This window comes from Cervus canadensis, chromosome 12 (assembly GCF_019320065.1).
Source record: "Cervus canadensis isolate Bull #8, Minnesota chromosome 12, ASM1932006v1, whole genome shotgun sequence".
Taxonomy (NCBI): Eukaryota; Metazoa; Chordata; class Mammalia; order Artiodactyla; family Cervidae; genus Cervus; species Cervus canadensis.
The window spans coordinates 71,313,853-71,334,495 of NC_057397.1; the positions used below are offsets into that span (position 1 = coordinate 71,313,853).

The 20,643-nt window shown below is 36.4% G+C and overlaps 1 protein-coding gene across 1 annotated transcript in view; it reads right to left on the minus strand.

The window, feature by feature from the left end:
- Positions 1-531: 531 nt before the first annotated feature.
- CNBD1 (cyclic nucleotide binding domain containing 1) overlaps positions 532-20,643 on the minus strand; it is a 385,369-nt gene continuing 365,257 nt past the window's right edge. Inside the window, exons 10-12 of the mRNA XM_043483330.1 lie at positions 20,331-20,440; positions 17,841-17,991; positions 532-701 (exon numbers count right to left, since the gene is read on the minus strand). Coding sequence (XP_043339265.1) covers positions 532-701; positions 17,841-17,991; positions 20,331-20,440 — 431 coding nt within the window. The remainder of the gene's footprint in view (positions 702-17,840; positions 17,992-20,330; positions 20,441-20,643) is intronic.

Consider the following 20,643-nt stretch of genomic DNA (forward strand, 5'->3'; position numbering starts at 1 on the left):
CCATTTTTAAGTGATCATTTTTTAGATTAAACAAACAACAACAAAAAACGATTTTAAGCCAGCAATAGGGATGTGGGTGCATGCTGCGAAGTCACTCAGTCGTGTCTGTCTCTTTGCGACTCCATGGACTGTAGCCCGCCAGGCTCCTCATGGAATTCTCTAGGCAAGGATACTGGAGTGGGTTGCCATTTCCTTCTCCAGGAGAGCTTCCCAACCCAGCGATCGAACCCGCGTCTCATATGTCTCCTGCATTGGCAGGTGGGGTCTTTACCACTAGCACCAGCTGGGAAGCCCAAAGTGAAAGTGAAAGTCACTCAGTTGTGTCCGGCTCTTTGTGACCCCATGGACTTACAGTCCGTGGAATTCTCCAGGCCAGAATCCTGGAGGGTAGCCTTTCCCTTCTCCAGGGGATCTGCCCAACCCAGGTCTCCTTCATTGCAGGCGTATTCTTTCCCAGCTGAGCCATGATGGCTTCCCTGGTGGCACAGAGAACAGGGGTGTGGGGAGCGCAAATGAGCGAAGACTGCACGGTCAGGCTCTCTCGCCCCGCTTTTTGTACATAGTGGTTATGTCACAGCTGAGATCACTTATAGCCCTGCGCATGCACACCCAGGGTACAGCTTGGTCACGGGCTACTTTGTGCGGTTCGCCTGTGTGAGCGTCCCCATGAAAGCCCCGGCTGCTGCTGCATCGGGGCCACGCTGGAGCGACATCATGGTTATGCTCTAAGAGGGTACGTTATGGCTACACTGTGGTTCTGTTATGGCTGCTGCTAGCGCTGCCCTGCCAGCCAGGAGAGAGGGAACGTGTCTGTAGCTCCTACAGCTCCTTGCGTCTTCTCCCAGCCCCTTAGCTCCAGCCTCGCCTACCCTGGGATCAGTGAACAGTCGGAACAGAAAGACAATTGGCATCATGAACAGGATCCGCAACACAAAGGGCTTCCCTGATGGCTCAGTGGTAAAAATCAGCCAGTGCAAGAGGCGCGAACTCAACCTCTGATCCTGGACGATCCCTTAAGCCACAGAGCACTAAGCCCATACACCGCAACTGTTGAGCCTGTGCTCGAAAGCCTGGGAGCTGCAAACACTGGGCCCATCTGCCGGAAAGACCGTGATTCTCAACTAGGGAAGCCACTGCAATGAGAAACCCACGCACTGTAACTAGAGAGTAGCCCCCGTTACCACAGCTGGAGAAAAGCCCGTGCTGAAATGCAGCCTAAGTTTACAGAGTTGCAAACATACCACCATTTAATTTAGGATATTTATTACCATTCAAAGGAATTTACATCTTTTAACAGTCACTCTTCATCCCTCTCCATTTTCTCTCTCAATCCTAACAACCACTAATCTACTTTCTATCCCTGTAGATTTTATTCTGGATATCTCATAGAGGCAGCATTACATAATATATGGTCTTTTGTGACTGGCTTCTTTTACTTAGCATGATGTTTCCAAGGTTCATCCATGTTGCAAGGTTCGTTCATGGAATTCTCCAGGCAAGAATACTGGGGTGGGTTGCCATTCCCTTCTCCAGGGGATTTATACAACCCAGAGATGGAACCTGGGTCTCCTGCGTTGCAGGCAGACTCTTACCATCTGAGCTACCAGGGAAGCCCCATCCGTGTTGCCCTGTGTATCAGTACATCACTCCTATTTATTGCTAAGTATCCATTGCATGGATATATCACATGTTATCAGTTGATGAACATTTGAGTTGTTTCCATGTTTTGGCTATTATGAATAATACTGTTACAACCACCCACGAGTGCAATTCCTTACTTATGCAGTAAATGTATGGTTTTATGAAGAACTATCAAGTTATTTTTCAAAGTGGTTGCACCATTTTATATTTCCATCAGTTGTGTATGAGAATTCCCATTACTTCACATCCTTTAAAGCATGTATTGCCTTTCTTTTAAAATTTTTGCTACAATAGTGGAAAAGAAATGATATCTCATTGCAGTTTTGATTTGCATTTTCTTAATCATTATGTTTAGCATCTTTTTATGTGCACACTACCCTATTTTGTATTTTGGAAAAATATCTGTTGACTATCCACTGATTTTAATGGTGGTGTTAGCACTCTTTCAATATTCAATACCTTATTATAAAAATTATTTCCAATACTTTCTTCCATTATGTGGATTATCAACTTCTTGTTAGTATAATTTGCAATGCAAAAGTTTTAATTTTAATGAACTTCAATAAATCACTTCTTTTTCTTTTCTTGCTTGTGCTTTGGAATCATAATTAAAAAGAGTTTACCTAACTCAAGGTCACAAAGACTTACTCCCAAATTTTATCCTAAGAGTTTTATTAGTTTTGTTATTACATTCAATTCTATGAGTCTTTGCAACCATTTAAATTTAATTTTTGCCTGTAGTGTGAAGTAGGAGTCCAACTTCATTTTTGTGTGTGAGCATATCCAATTATCTCAGGATCACTTTTGAAACTGCTGTTCTTTCTCTTGGAATTATTTTGTCATCCTGTCAAAAATTGACCATAACTATAAAAAGTTTATGTCTAGACTCTCAATCGTATTCCATTGATAAATGTCTTTCTTTCTGCAACTACTACACAGTTTTGCAGTAAGTTTTAAAGTTTGGAAGTCTTCCATATTTCTTCTTATCAAGACTATTTTGGCTATTCTGCATCTCTTGTGTTTCTATATGGATTTTAGTAACAGTCTGTCATTTTCTGCCAAAAGAAAAAAAGGAGCAGGCTGGGATTTTGATAGGGATTTTGCTGAATTTGTAAGTTGATTTAGAGTATGCCATCATCATTTTCTACATGGACTTTCTAATGCCCTCACAACTGATCTTTTCACTTCAGTCCTTGCCCTTCAAATATGTTCTCCATATGGAACTAAAGTGATTAAAGAAAAACAAACCTAGATTATGTTCCTCTTCATTTTACAAATCCCCAAAGCCTCACCCAGAGTAAAATCTAAGATCCTTAAGTTTAAGGACCCCATATCCGCCTTTCTCCTGCTGCTACTCTGATTTCGTCTCTTACAATTTTCCTACTTAGTCACTCATCTGAACTACCCTGAACTGATCATGAATCATTCTCAGCTGGATCGACTTCAGACTTTTTTACATTCTTTGTTAATTCTGCCCCTATCCTTCCTCCTCCAGACATTCTGCACTTTCCTCAGGTCTCAGGTACAATATCATATTATTAGGGGGTCCTTCTTGATCTTTTTGTCTAAAACAGCATCTCTCCATCTGTCTCTGTCTTCTGATATGCTTTGTTTTCCTTCAGAGCACTCATCACTGCCTGACATGTAATACATGCATGCATTTTTTTTAGTATTTATCTCCCCCAATAAGTAAGTTTCATGTAAACAAAGATTTTGTTTTGTTCATGATTTTATCCCCAGTGCTTAGAAAGGTGTCTTCTACAAAGCAGGCACTCATAAATATTTGTTGAAAGAGGAACAAAATATTTTAAGACTATCTCATGGCTGCAGATGAAATAGCCAATCCTATCAGGATTCTGTTATAGAATGTTATATGCAGATAATACATAATTAAACTTCTCTCTCTTACTGTCAATATTATTATATTATTCAAGCAGTACATCTACTTTAAAACACATGTCAAATGAATTTGAAGAGTATGTGAATGAGCCTTCCTTGTATCTAATTTTCAGCAAGTCAAAAATATTGAGGTCTCATAATCACTATCAGTCTTAGCAAGCAATCAAATTTATATCACTATGTTCTAAAATCAAGAATCATTGGTACCTCATAAACAGGATTCTAGAAGAATACTAAGACTATTAAGAAGCCAAGGAGCGTGAAACTTCTTCACAATTCTGTTTTCACTTTACATGATTTGGATTGTACCACTAGGAAAATTCATTGTCTAACAGAACCTTGCTACAACTGGCTATTTTACCAGTTTCTTCTCTAACATTAGGTTTCACTTGTGACTCACTGGTAAAGAATCTGCCTGCAATTCAGGAGACCTGGGTTCGATCCCTGGGTTGAGAAGATCCCCTGGAGAAGCAAAAAGCTACCCACTCCAGTACTCTGGCCTGGAGAATTCCATAGACTGTATAGTTCTTGGGGTCGCAAAGAGTCGGACACGACTGAGCGACTTTCATTTCCACTCACTTCTCTAACATTGGATAGTGTTTCTTTAAAACCAAGATAATATAATTTGCTACTATTTATTCTCTTGCATGCATTTGGTGCTGTCGATAAAGGTGACATAATTCTCAGTACAGGTCAGTTTTGTACTTGGGAACTGCCACCCAAAAAGAAAGAATTCCTACAGTATAAAAGTTTCAGTGTGCATAAAGGAGGATACATTAATATTATAGTGTGAAAAATAACAGAATTATAAATGCATGAGAAGCAGTATAGGAATCGGGAGTCAGGAAGGCCTTATTTTAAATGCTGATTCTTTGTTTTCATAAGTATAGTAATAATGATGAAAAGTTACACATAAAGGAACTTACTTCTTTTTCTCTAAAAGGGAAATAGCAAACAATTTTAGAGCACCTAACAAAGTGCCAGGGATATGGTAGGTGCTTAAAAAATGTGTGGTTCAATTCCTTTGACAGATATCTCAAACGGGCATGACATGAGGTATAAATTCAAGGGTCTAATGAACAGATAGACTGAAACAGCTATCTTTATATGAGGCAGGTGGGATAACCACTGAAATGAACTGCTGAGAATTCCATTATCATTTTTAAAGTAACTGGTATCTTCACAATATAATCACATTAAAAAATGACACATTTTACAAAATTGAATACTAAAATAAATTGAAAAAGTATGAGAATTTTGAAGAGTTCATAAATCGGGAATCAGATAATCTATTCAATATTTATCTTTTTGCCTTTAAAATATTCTTAATAGATTTTTTTTTAAGTTCAAAAGTCAAATATGCTATTCAATCCACATCCTGACAACAGTAGTTGACAACCTGGTGGATACATTTCCACTGTTTTGAGTATACTCCTATAACTGTTTGTGTGCATGTGAAGTCACTGCAATACTGTTTGACTCTTTGTGACCCCATGGACTGTAGCCCACCAGGCTCCTCTGTCCATGGGCTTCTCCAGGCAAGAATACTGCAGTGGGTTGCCATGCCCTCATCCAGAGGATCTTCCTGACCCAGAGATGAAGGGGATTGTGTCTCTTAAGTTTCCTGAATTGGCAGGCGGGCTCTTTACAACTAGTGCCACCTGGGAAGCCCCGGAACTATTTACATAGGATTTCTATGATTTGCTTAAATTTTATATACACACACACACACACACACACACACACACACATACACACACATATATACACACATATATCTCCTGAAGTTTGTTTTGGAAAATTCTTAGTATCAATAAATGATATTACTATAATTCATCATCCAAATCCAAGAAAGGCTATGTTATTAAAACTCACATCTGTACAGTTCAGTTCAGTTGAGATGCTCAGTCATTTGCGACCCCATGGACTGCAGCACTCCAGGCTTCCCTGTCTATCACCAACTCCTGGAGTTTACTTAAACTCATGTCCATCGAGTCGGTGATGCCATCCAGCCATCTCATCCTCTGTCGTCCCCTTCTTCTCCCTCCTTCAATCTTCCCCAGCATCAGGGTCTTTTCCAATGAGTCAGTTCTTTGCATCAGGTGGCCAAAGGATTGGAGTTCAGCTTCAGCATCAGTCCTTATGATGAACACTCAGGACTGATTTCCTTTAGGATGGACTGGTTGGATCTCCTTGCAGTCCAAGGGACTTTCAGGAGTCTTCTCCAACACCACAGCTCAAAAGCATCAATTTTTCGGCGCTCAGCTTTCTTTATAGTCCAACTCACATCCATACATGACCACTGGAAAAACCACAGCCTTGACTAGATGGACCTTTGTTGGCAATCTAATGTCTCTGCTTTTTAATATGCTGTCTAGGTTGGTCATAACTTTCCTTCCAAGGAGCAAGTGTCTTTTAATTTCATGGCCGCAATCACCATCCGCAGTGATTTTGGAGCCCAGAAAAATAGTCAGCCACTGTTTCCACTGTTTTCCCATCTATTTGCCATGAAGTGATGGGACCAGATGCTGTGATCTTAGTTTCCTGAATGTTGAGCTTCAAGCCAACTTTTTCACTCTCTTCTTTCACTTTCATCAAGAGGCTCTTTAGTTCTTCTTCACTTTCTGCCATAAGGGTGGTGTCATCTGCATATCTGAGGTTATTGATATTTCTTCCAGCAATCTTGATTCCAGCTTGTGCTTCTTCTAGTCCAGCATTTCTCACGATGTACTCTGCATATAAATTAAATAAGCAGGGTGACAATATACAGTCTTGACGTACTGCTTTCCTGATTTGCAACCAGTCTGTTCCAGTCCAGCTCTAACTGTTGCTTCCTGACCTGCATACAGATTTCTCAAGAGGCAGGTTAGGTGGTCTGGTATTCCCACCTCTTTAAGAATTTTCCAGTTTGTTGTGATCCACACAAAGACTTTGGCATAGCAAATATGTGTGTGTGTATATATATATATATTACAGTGGGTAGATGGCATTTCTTGCCACCTATGTTTTTGCTCATACCCATGGGAGGTTATATGTCTCACTCCTGATGCTCACTCAGCATTACATGTGCATTACTTTGGCCATGAAAAGTAAATGCAATCTTATTTGTTAACTGAAATTTTAAGTACCGATATATGTTCCAACATGTTTCTGTTTTTCTCTCTAAAATGATATCTTAAATATTGTAGATAATGACTGTTTCACCAGGCTGACCTACAGGTGATCCTATAATAAACCTTCGAGGAATGTGGAATTTGAATTGGGAAGCAATCTTGTTAACTATTAGCTTGCTAGACTATGCAAAACTTGATAAGAAAAAAAAAGGAAGGGGCGGGAATCACTTATATATGAAACCTGACAAATACAGCATACTAGTGAATATAACAAAAAAGAAGCAAACTCACAGATATACAAAACAAAGTAGCGGCTACCAGTATTGGGGGAGGGACAATACCGGGATGGGAGACTGGGAGGTATAAATTAGTTGGTATAAGATAGGTTACAAGGGGGCACTGTACAACACGGGGATATAGCCAGTATTTTGTAATAGCTATAAATAAGAGTGCAATCTTTAAACATTGTATATTAAAAAAAAAACAAAATTCCTTCTATAATTAAAAAACGTGTAGATGAATGAGGCAAAGTGTAAGAGTCTGGGAAAGATTTAAAGACAGGCCACTGCTGGCTTTGAAGATGGAGGAAGAGACTGAAAAAAACCCAGGAATGCAAGAGATCTCTAAATTCTGGACAAGGCAAGAAGACATCTTCCCCTGGGACATTTAGATGGCCTACAGGCCTGCTTACACCATGGTTTTAGACTAGTGTCACCTACATCAGAAGTCCAATATCTGGAGCTGTAAGATAACAAATGTTTCTTGTGAAGACACTAAGTTAGCAGTAATTTGTTCCCCAAACATTATGACTTTGGTACCTGGACATGAGGTGTTGCTACATAAAATACCTAAGAAGTGGAAAGAGAAAGAAAGAGGTACTATTTAAGAAGATTTTATTTTCTACCTCTAACTCTACATATCATCAGGAATTTTAATTTTTATGTTTGCAATAAGATAGAGACAGTATGTTTTTATTTTCTTCCAGACAAAAGCAGCTATTCTAGCAACTTCATTTCTTTCTGTAGTTATTCTATTTTCAACTTCTTATATTTTATTTCATTTTTTTTCTTCTCCTCTTCCCTGAGATAACCAAAGAATCATATGTATCAGCTCAGACTTACATATTTACTAATAGTTTGATGATACAAGCTAGTAGCAAGTACAAGTAGAGCAAAGAGAAATTTGGAACATCAGTGATGGCTCCCAGGGACATTGCATCATCCTTAGACATGAATTTCTAACCTAGAATACCAGAGGAGGTTTCCGTGTAAGATATCTCAGTTACTCCACAGAGCAGGAAGCATTAAGCTTATGAAGAATTTTTAATTTATATCTAGATAAGTGATCTTATTTAATATTTTCTATGAAATTAAACCTCACATATCCTAGGTTTGTTTGCTATAAGCAATCCTAGCCAAAGACTTCTAAGAGCATTCCATTGATAAGGACTCTTTCTACTAAATCACCCACAATGCAGGAGATGTAGGAGATATAGGCTCAAGCCCCGGCTCAGAAAGACCCCTTGAAGAAGAAAACAGCAACCTATTTCAGTATCCTTGCCTGGAAAATCCCATGGACAGAGAGAGGAGTCTGGCAGTCTGCAGTCCATCGGCTTGCAAAGAATCGGATGTGGCTGAGCATGCATGCACTTCCTATTAAATATCAATAGCTTATTTCCTGAGACCTCCAAGGAGAGTAGACTGGGTCAACTGTGTTCTTTCTTTCCCTAAAATTATCTCTCCAATAAAGATACATAAATTACAGGGCAATTATTCTACCTTTTTCCTCCCCAGAGCCCCAGAAAACTATTAAGTCTGTTTGGTTTCTTTAGGGATATCACCCTCTTGATATAATTTAGTCTCAAGTGGATAAATACAATGGCATTTCAGGTCAAGAGATATAATTTCCCATTCAGTTTAGTGCTTGTTACATGAATTTGGTTGTAATTACCTCTAACATGACAACAGTAATTCCTAGCAACTGTTTCAGGTGAATTAAGGAATGGGATTTTTTTAGACACTGTTATCTCTATAGGCATAATTATTTTATTATAGCACAACCATTTCCCCTTATCTGACTCTTATGCAAACCATTCAAAAATATTTGTAAAACTCAAAAAAATAAAAATAAAAATAAAAAAATATTTGTAAAACTCTCAGCTGTTCAAGACACAAAACTGTCCTAAAAGAACCCATGCTCTACTCTACGACATAAAGCAAAGCAAGACCCTCTATGACCCACCGCTTAGGGTAATGGAAATAAAACCAAAAATAAACAAGTGGGATCTAATTAAACTTAAAGGCTTTTGTACAGCAAAGGAAACTATAAACAAGGTGAAAGACAACACTCAGAAAGGGAGAAAATAATAGCAGATAATAATAATAGCAAAAAACTCACGAAGGATTAATTTCCAAAGCATACCTGCAGTTCATGCAACTCAATACCAGAAAAACAAAGAACCCAATCAAAAAGTGGGCAGAAGACCTAAACAGATATTTCTCCAAAAAAGACATACCAATGGCTAATAAATACATGAAAAGATGCTCAATATTGCTCATTATTAGAGAAATGCAAATGAAAACTACAGTGAGATATCACTTCACACACGTCAGAATGGTCATCATCAAAAAACGTACAAACAATAAATTCTGGAGAGGATGTGGAGAAAAGGGAGCCCTCTCACACTGTTGATGGGAATGTATGTTGATACAGTCACTATGGAAGACAGTATGGAGATTCCATTAAAAACTAGGAATAAGACCAACTCCAATACTTTGGCCACCACATGTGAAGAGTTGACTCATTGGAAAAGACCCTGATGCTGGGAGGGATTGGGGGCAGGAGCAGAAGGGGATGACAGAGGATGAGATGGCTGGATGGCATCACCAACTCGATGGACAGGAGTTTGAGTAAACTCCGGGAGTTGGTGATGGACAGGGAGGCCTGGCGTGCTGCGATTCATGGGGTCACAAAGAGTCGGACACGACTGAGCGACTGAACTGAACTGAACTGAACTGAACTGATGACCCAAGAAGCCCTCTACTGGCCATATACCCTGAGAAAACTATAATTGAAAAAGACACATGCACCCTAATATTCATTGCAGCACTATTACAATAGTTAGGACATGGAAGCAACCTAGATGTCCATTGACAGATGAATGGATAAAGAAACTGTGGTACATACGTACAATGGAATATTACTCAGTCATAAAAGGGAAGCATTTGAGTCAGTGCTAATGAGGTAGATGAAGCTAGAGGCTATTATACAGACTGAAGTAAGTCAGAGAAAAACAAATATCATATATTAACAAATATATATGGAATCTAGAAAGATGGTACTGATGGACCTATTTGCAGGGAAATCGTAGAGACACAGACATAGAGAACAGACTTATGGACATGGGGGGGTGGGTGGGGGAGAAGGCCTGGGTGGGATGAATGGAGAGAATAGCATGGAAACATGCATACTGCCATATGTAAAATAGAGAGCCGTGGAAATTTTCTGTATGATTCAGGGAGCTCAGACTGGGGTTTTGTGACAACCTAGAGGGGTGGAATGAAGTAGGAGGTGGGAGGGAGGTTCAAGAAAGTGAAAGTCAAAGTCGCTCAGTCGTGTCTGACTCTGCGACCCCATGGACTCCTCATGGAATTCTCCAGGCCAGAATACTGGAGTGGGTAGCCTTTCCCTTCTCCAGGGGATCTTCCCAACCCAGGGATCAAACCCAGTTCTCCCACATTGTAGGTGGATTCTTTACCAGCTGAGCCACAAGGGAAGCCCAAGAATACTGGAGTGGGTAGCCTATCCCTTCTCCAGGGGATCTTCCCGACCTAAGAATCAAATTGGGGTCTCCTGCATTGTAGGTGGATTCTTTACCGAGCTATCAGGGAAGCCTGAGGTTTAAGAGGGAGAAGGCCTATGTACACCTAAGGCTGATTCATGTTGACGCATGAAAGAAACCAACAAAATATTGTAAAGTAATTGTCCTTCAACTAAAAGTAAATAAATTAAAAAAAGAGAGATATGTTCTTCTGTCATGATTAATTCTCCTACATTGTACACAATTATTAACTGTTTCCTGCTTTCTAAATATTGTCCCATCCACCAACTTTACTAGACACTTTCATGCTTATATCTGATTTCTTCATTTCTTATGATGCACAATAACTTAGAGTTCAAAGCAACACATTGGCATCTGCATCATTAGTCTAAACCCTGACTGCATCTTTGCTTCTTATTTCACACCCGTATATACAAACCAGTGCTCTCCGAAGAAAGCTATCTATTCCCTGGATTCCTACACCAATTCATACAATATGGTATGGAAAGAAAATATTAGAATTTCTTTTTACTTCAATCTCATACTTTAAAACTCTCTCTTTTGTGTCTTATCATGATCATGATACAATAACATATACTTTATATACAATTAAGTATACATTTGTTGAAGTACAACTTCAAAAAATATTGCACTGAGTAAACTGTGCTATCAAAAGAGTTGCATCAAATTATTCCTATTAAAAATATATATATGAAGAATCAGAAGATTCTTCTCCTGGAACATGTTTTTGTTTTTTTTTCTTTGCCTAAAACATCTCAAGAATTATAAAATATATTTTAACTATTATTTTATTTTGAATAAATTATCCTAAAGAGACAACAATGAGTATTTCCTTAGAAGTTATAGGTAATTTGTATATCAATGTTTCATTGATTTTCCGTTTTAGAGCTCTACAACTTTTTAATGTATCTATATATTAAAGCCACTTCTCTAAAGAAATAAATGTTACATTACTACAAAATGTTTTACATATTTATATATAATTTTAAAAAAACTTTACTTCCATAAATAGTACTTTAGTATAACACGTATTTTTGTATTACATTCTAAGTAGAATGGTTCTACTTCCCAGGACTATTCACACATAAATTAAATTAATAAATAGCAATGCTTAGTATTATATAATTGTGAGCCTTGAAAGCTGGTGTCCAAGATGTGCTCTGACACATTAGACAAACGTCCTCAGTTATATATTTCACTTTTTGTAAGTTTCCAATTTCTCCTGTATAAAATGAGAAGCATAGTTAAGAGCATGGGCTTTGTACAGAACTGGGCCTGAATTCTGGCTCCATCACTACAAATTCCCGTTTATTTGTGCAAGTGTCTTCTGCTTTATAAACATTAGTTTCCTCTTTTGTAAAATTTGTTTAATAAGCTTAACTCAAAGGATTGTCATTAGATTTAATGAAATAACACAAATAAAGCAATTTAATTCAGTAAAGAATCACTAATGTTAGCTCTTTTGATTACCCAATATTCAGATTTCTAGTAAAATTTCCAAATGTGACTATGCAAGTCTGAATGTGTATCTGATGCTTTTCTAAGTGCTTTCAGCTGGGTCAGGATATTTCAAGAAAGTAATTATTGTTATACCAAGTTTTACCATTAAAACATTGGAATCTAGGGGTTAGGGTAATTTCTTACAACCACAATTCACAGAAGATGATGTGTTTAGTCCTTCAGTCATGTCCAACTTTTTATGATCCCGTGGGCCCCATGGACTATAGCCCACCAGGCTCCTCTATCCATGGGATTCTCCAGCAGGAATATTGGAGTGGGTAGCCTTTCCTTTCTCCAGGGGATCTTCCCAACCCAGTGGTCAAACCCAGGTCTCTCTCATTGCAGGCAGATTCTTTACCCTTTGAGCCACCAGGGAAGCCCCACAGAAGATGACAGAATTTACATTAGCACACTGAACTTTTATCTGAAACACTCATGATATTCTCACCATAGCATACTGTCTACATCAAAGGAGAAAACTAATGAAGCGGTTTGCATATAGGTAATTATGCCCCCAGCAATGTGGGAGCAGTGTTCTAATGTGCTCTTCATGATTACGGTATGACTTCCATGATTATGTTATATTATAAATCAGAGACATTTCACAGAAAAATGTAAGACTACTAACAAGTTGACCTTCTTCTAGAGAGCTTACCTGGATGAACCTAGCAAGATCACCCACAGAATGAGCAGTTGGTAGAGAAAAGAAATTTGAATGACTCAGTGTGAGAGATTGGATGGGAGTTTTTCATCGCTGAGGTGGAGAGGCCTTGTGAATGGGGCAGCCTCTGGTGGCTGAGGATTCCCCAGCTGACAAGCAGCAAGAAAACAAGGAAGAAGGATGTAGCAAGCCCATCAACACTGCATCGAATTTGGATACGTGCTTCTTATCAAGTTAGATGCATTAAGGCCTCAGTTGAGAATATTTGGAAACTAAAAATAAATTTTAGCCTGTTTTATGACTTAGGAGTATTCATAAAATCATTAGAGCTGTTTTTAAAGTGAAAGTGAAGTCGCTCAGTCATGTCCAACTCTTTTGTGGGTAACCCCATGGACTGTGGCCCACCAGGCTCCTCTGTCCATGGGATTTTCCAGGCTAGAGTACTGGAGTGGGTTGCCTTTTCCTTCTCCAGGAGATCTTCCCAACCCAGGGATTGAACCTGGGTCTCCTGCCTTGGAGGCAGACGCTTTACCATCTGAGCCACAGGGGAAGTCCAAGGGCAGGAGAAAAACTCCTCTCACTGAAAAATTATCAAAGAATGTGGAAGACATTGCACAGTTGCTTTGTGAATGCAAAGTTGAACTTGTTCAATAAACCAGTTATTTCTTTTGTGTATACAGTAGTTTGTGATTATATTTTAATAGAAGTACCCCAAAACCCAGAGTAACATTTTAACTTTTTCTGCAAGGAGAATGCAAAATGGTTATAGTTAAATTTTTAAACTAATGTGCCCAAATTGTGAAAGATCACTTTCGCTAATAGCAAATAATCCTACTTACAAGTATACCTTCTTGCTGAGAGACATGGCAGAAAAATGCAAACACAGACCCTTTGAATCACTGACTACATAACTCATCAAGGATCACATCTGTGGTAGAATAGCATTTAGTGGAACAACAAGTAGCTTCATGTGTAGTACAGAGTAGAGCGTCAGCAAGATTAAAATTGAGAACAGGGTATTATAGATCTTTCTGCTTCTTTTGTTATAATAGACTTGTCAACTCTGTCATCCCCAAAGGCATAAACTGAAATGGTTTGATATTTTCTTTATGAAACAAATTATTGAAAAATACCCAAGCAAAACATTGACTTCTTTATGCAAAATAAACAAAAACTTAATGAAATTTATCAGTAGCTAATACAATATAAATAATTAAAATTCCAAGGTCAACCTTGTTTTCTGATTAATGTTATCATTTATTAATATATATAATGTATAAGATCTGTGATATTTCATAAAATAAACTTAATTTCCCAACTATGAACTACTTCTACATGTCTGCAAAATGTTTAAAATATTTGACTGGTTTTTATCATTGACAATATATTTTTCTTCAATATGTTTATGAAATTCCTAAAGAAATTTTACTCCACTAGTTTCTGAGAAAGAGTTACATGAAATATATTGCTTTTACACAAAACTTTGTCCAAAATAAAACAAAAATCAACCTCAAATTAATTTACATTTCTTCACTGACATTATTGGTAATGAGTAAAAAGAATTTCAAGACAAAAATTATTGTGTCATACCTTATTTTCAACTGGGAAATGTCTATTTATACAACAATTTTCTCATCAAACAGAAACAAGAAACAAAGAGGACAGGAAAGCATAGTTACTGCAGCAAATCATTCAAGTCTAAGCTCTTCTGGTTAACTTTGTTACCAAGGAGACACCTGGTTACAACTTGTCTCAGCAGAGAGGAGAAATTCCAAGGGTGCTGGGATGGAGATCTTTTCAATAAGAATACATTCATTGCTTCTAAAACATCTAAAAGATCTATCTATGGTAAAAGAAAAAATCTGGTTTCCCAGGTTTTTGATTAAAATAATTATTATCAGAGATAAAAGTCTTTTAATATTCTTCCTGTTAAAAAAACAAACAAAAACATTCAGATAGTGTGTACTGATGACATCTTGAAATTGGAATTTTCCTTTTAGAAAAGCCCATTTAAATCCATAGCTGTCTCTTAGTTTTTCAGTTATTTATGGTTGATTGAAATTTAATTAATAACAGTGGCAATCCATTTTTATATGAAAGCAATTATTTCTCATTACAAAAGTAGTACAGTTGTTTTAATGGTATGATGAGAATTTCAGATATCAATAAAATTAAGGTAGCTGGTATGTATAATTTTAATCTAAATGACTTGAGATATAAATTCTACATCTGGGCAAAGATATATTACCTTAATAAAAATAGTAATCAGATAAGCTAAATTCCCAGTGTCATTATTTAAGAAAATATATACTTATATTGCTTAAATTAATAATCTTGTTCTCAGTTTTTTTAGATGCTTAAGGTAACATCTGAGAAGAATGTACATAGATTATAAAACAAGTTATCTGCTATTTTCCAAAAGTTAACAATTTAAATGAAAAAAAAAATCATACTTTAAGTCCGTTTAAATAATGTCCAATTAATTACTGAACTTTTTCCTCTATGATTATATACAGTTATATATATAATTCTCCAGATATAATATTTAGCATTTATGCACTCTTCTATGTTTCCTGAATTCTGTTCTACTTATCCCAGGTAAAAATACAGTGACTGCACTGCTTCCTTTAGGTATTTACTAAATATCATTAATAAACTGGATCATTTAAGTAATATTGGTTCTTTAACATAATTTATGTGGGAGCAAATATATACCTGAGATTGGTTCTTTAACATAATTTATATGGGAGCAAATATATATCTGAGAAAATGTTTTCTTCTCATATGTGGATTATGTTGCAATCTATCAAAGATTGTTAAATACAGTAAATTTGGAGAGGAATTGTAAAATGCATTACTGGAAAACTAAATGTTTAATTAGACACACAACATGTCAATAGGTTTATAACATCAGTTCCACATGAACAAATATATGGAATTTAAAAATATGAACAACACTCACAAAAACACAAATAAAACTTAAACCATGACATCTATTTGAACTTTAGTTTGCCAAATGACAAAGATGATTCTGATACATGCTTGAAAGAAGGACTTTCATGTGTGACATGTTGCTTTATGCAAAAGAGCCCAAAGTGTATTTACCTTGCATCAGTTAACATAATTAGTACATGAAAAGAAAAATCTAGCCTATGTCAAGTGAGATTATTGTAAATATAATTAGTAGCTAGTACATATTCTTAAGTGACATGTACCTTGAGAGGTTCGGTAGCTGAATGTCATAGAAGGAAAGAATTAATCAATGCAATTTCAAACGGATACCTACTAAAAGTGGACACATGACTTTGAAGCTAAACAAAATCAGAGTTAAAAAGGTAGAGGATACATATTCTCTAAGAAACATTAAAAAAAAAAAGCCTTGAAACTCAGAAAAGAGAATTAGACAAATCATATATAAATAATAGAAAAAATTTCTAATTGAGCTTATTTAAAGTAAATATCTCACCTTTGTTAATTTCTATAAGTTTCTAGATCTTTTAATCAATGTTATCATTTATATTTCAAATTCAAGTGTGTATCCTATTTGAATATTTATAGTATTCAGAGGGTCAATCACACATGACTGGATGATTATTCTTCCAATACCTCTAGAGCTCTAAAATTTCAGCATCACTAGTTATTAGAGAAATATAAACTACAGTAATATATCACCTCACAAGGTCAGAAAGGCCATCATCAAAAAAATGTATAAACAATAAAATCTGGAGAGTGTGTAGAGAAAAGGGAAACTTCCCACACTGTTGGTGGGAGTGGATAGCCATTAAGGAGAAAAATATAGAGTGTTCTCTAAAAAACTAAAAATAAAATTACTACATGACCCAGCAATCCCACTGCTAGGGATATAGCCAGAGAAAACCATAATTCAGAAGTATATATACACCCCAATGTTCACTGAAGCACTACTTATAAGAGCCAGATCATGGAAGCAACCTAAAAGTCCATTGGAAGAGGAATGGGTAAAGAAGGTGTGGCACGTATATACAATGGAATATTGCTCAGCCAAAAAAAAGAACAAAATTCTGCCCTTTACAGCAACATGGATGCACTTAAGATATTGTCACACTGATTGAAGCAAATCAGACAAAGAAAGATAAATGTCACATGATATTACTTAAACATGGAATCTAAGTAAAAGTGGTTTAAATAAACTTATTTACAAAACAGAAGTATGGTCACAAATGTAGAAAGCTTTTGGTTACCAGGGAATAAAGAGGGATAAACTGGGAGACTGGGGTTGACATCTGCACTTTGGTATGTAGTAATAAAATGGACAAATAATAAGAAACTGTTGTATAGCACAGGGAACTAGATTCAATAATCTGTAACGGGCTATACGGGAAAAGAATCTAAACAGGAAAAAAAAAGTGGATGTATGTATATGGGTAACTGATTCACTTTGCTTTGTTGTGCACCTGAAACAAGCACAACATTGTAAATCAGCTATATGCCAATAAAAATATTAAAAAAATTAAATTTAAAAGCTTAAATACTGCAAGCCATGGATTTCCATATGTATTTGATTTAGATTATATATTGGAGGATAGTACAAAATTGACATGAACAAGAAACAAAGAAGTGATGGTTTAAAAAAATCTAGAAAGGGAGGAAATGTTATTAATGATAGCGGGAATTAACAAAGAGACTTTAGTAATTTACAATCCAAGTCTTTTAAAATACTGCTGCTGCTGCTGCTGCTAAATTGCTTCAGTCAAGTCCGACTCTGTGCGACCCCATAGATCTCCCCCGTCCCTGGGATTCTCCAGGCAAGAACACTGGAGTGGGTTGCCATTTCCTTCTCCAGTGCATGAAAGTGACAAATGAAAGTGAAGTCGCTCAGTCGTGTCCAACTAGTAGCGACCCCATGGACTGCAGCCTACCAGGCTCCTCCATCCATGGGATTTTCTAGGCAAGAGTACTGGAGTGGAGTGCTATTGCCTTCTCCTTAAAATATTGCTAATATATTGTAAAAGTAGCAGAATTAATTCAGATAAACTATGAAGTTATAAATGGGATTATATATAAGTATGTTTTCTCTGTAAATAACACACAAACACCCACACTGACCTGAGTATCCTAATTTGTCTGTGAAATACAACTACTCTTATCAAAAACTTATCAAATGAAATGGCAGAATAGTTGAAATAAAAGGCATTTATGTATTTACCATGTAGGTCCTTATCTTCAATAATTGCCATCTCAACATCTTTTCCAGTAACTATTGTGCATGTGAAAGGAACTTGAAGAAGAACACTTATCTCACCAAAAGACTCCTTCTCATTAAGTCTACCCATATAAACAAGTTTCTTAATTTTTTTCTGTAATAGATACAGATAATGTTTAATGAAATCACTTTCATGTAATGGATAAACATTATTACTACTAGAAATGTACTGTTCATATATCATTTGGGTATATGGTATTTAAAATAAATTAGCATTTTCATGCAAATCAAGAGGACACTTATTTATAAATATACTTAAATTTTATTAGAAAAATAGTAGATTGATAAGAGAACTTCAGCATATCTAAAATAATTGAAAGCACTGTAGTTTAGTGATCTACAAATTAAGTGTTTTAATCCATCAAGATGTTTATGAAACCTTGAACTTATTCCATTTTTCAACATTGTAGGATACCATTTAGCAATCATAACTTAGTATACTTAGTTTGTATGAGGTAACGCTTTGAGACCCCATGGACTGCAGTATGCCAGGCTTAATATATGTCAAAAACCATCATAATATTGTAAAGTAATTATCCTCTAATTTTAAAAAAGCTAAAATATAAAAAAAAGATTATTTCAATTCATTCTATCTGCTGATCATCAGTTCAGTTCAGTTCAATCACTCAGTCGTGTCCAACTCTTTGCAACCCCGTGAACTGCAGCAGGCCAGCCTTCCCTGTCCATCACCAACTCCAGGAGCTTCCTCAAACTCATGTCCATTGAGTCGGTGATGCCATCCAACCATCTCATCCTCTGCTGTCCCCTTATCCTCCCGCCTTCAATCTTTCCCAGCATCAGGGTCTCTTCAAATCAGTCAGTTCTTCGAATCAAAGTATTGGAGTGTCAGCTTCAACATCAGTCCTTCCGATGAATATTCAAGACCGATTTCCTTTAGCATGGACTGGTTGGACCTCCTTGCAGTCCAAGGGATGCTCAAGAGTCTTCTCCAACACCACAGGTCAAAAGCATCAATTCTTTGGCTCTCAGCTTTCTTTACGGTCCAACTCTCACATCCATACATGACCACTGGAAAAAACATAGCTTTGACTAGACAGACCTTTGTTGGCAAAGTAATGTCTCTGCTTTTTAATATGCTGTCTAGGTTGGTCATAGATTTTCTTCCAAGGAGCAAGTGTCTTTTTTTTATTTTCATGGCTTCAGTCACCATCTGCAGTAATTTTGGGTCCCAAGAAAATAAAGTCTGTCACTGTTTCCATTGTTTGCCCATCAATTTGCCATGAAGTGATGGGACCGGATGCCATGATCTTCTTTTTTGAATGTTCAGTCTTAAGCCAGGTTTTTCACTCTCCTCTTTCACCTTCATCAAGTTCTTTAATTCCTTTTTTGCTTTCTGACATAAGGGTGGTGTCATCTGCATATCTGAGGTTATTGATATTTCTCCCGGCAATCTTGACTCCAGGTTTGTTTCACCCCAGCATTTCACATGATGTACTCTGAATATAAGTTAAATAAGCAGGGTGACAATATACACCTTGATGTACTTGATGTACTCCTTTTTCAGTTTTGAACCAGTCTATTGTTCCATGTCCAGTTCTAACTGTTGCTTCTTGATCTACATACAGGTTTCTCAGGATGCCAGTAAGGTGGTCTGGTATTCCCATCTCTTTAAGAATTTTGCACAGTTTATTGTGATCGACACAGTCAAAAGCTTTAGCATAGTCAATGAAGCAGATGTAGATGATTTTTCTGTATTTCCCTTGTTTTTGCTATGATCCAATGGATGTTGGCAGTTTGATCTCTGATTCCTCTGCCTTTTCTAAATCCACTTTGAACTAGAACTTGTCTATTCTAGAACTTCATAAAACTGAAATCATACAGAATGCATTCCTCTGAGTTTCACTTTTTTGCCCAACCTAATGCTTCCAGATTCATCCATATTCTTGTGTGCATGAGAGATTCTTTTTGTTGAGGCATGATATTCCAATGAAGGAATATACCACAATGTTTCTATTCATTTAACTGTCAATGGACATTTAGATTATTACTTATTTTTTGACATATGAAGATTCACGTAAGTCTTTTGGTAAATGTATATTTTATTTCTCTCGAGTAAATATTTAGAGTGGAATTTCTGGGTCATATGTCAAGTATAGTTTAACCAATCTGATATGCTTATAAAAGTACTTTGTTGTGGTTCTAATTTGCATTTCTTTGATAATGTCAAGCATCTTTTAGGTCATTTCTAAGTCTTACAACTCAACATATCTTACAACTTATTTTGCATATTATAGCTCAGTAACAAGAATAAAATAAATGCAATGAAAATTAGTTTAAAGAAAATTGAACAGCTGTTTCACAAAACAAGACAGATAATAAATGACCAATAAACATAAGAAAAACATGTTCAATATCTCCTATTTATTAAAGTAGATTAATCAATTAAAAAGAATACATAAGTTTAAAACTTACCACTTTTCTTGATTGTGGTTTTGAAAGTCCTATGATATTTCTATAAATCTTACAATATCCAGAATTAATATAAGCCACAAAAGAAATTATATTTCCACTTTCCACGATCACTGAAAACAAGAGATAATTCACCATTTCACATAATTTTCTAGAAGATATTATTTTAGTTACTAGGACAATAAAAGTTGGCATGTTTAATTCAACAACTATTAATAGTAAACTTCTTAATGAATGACAGTATACAGGCAATGCTTGTTATATGAAAAATTTATGTCGGATATTTATACCAGCACCTAAAATAGAAATAAACATT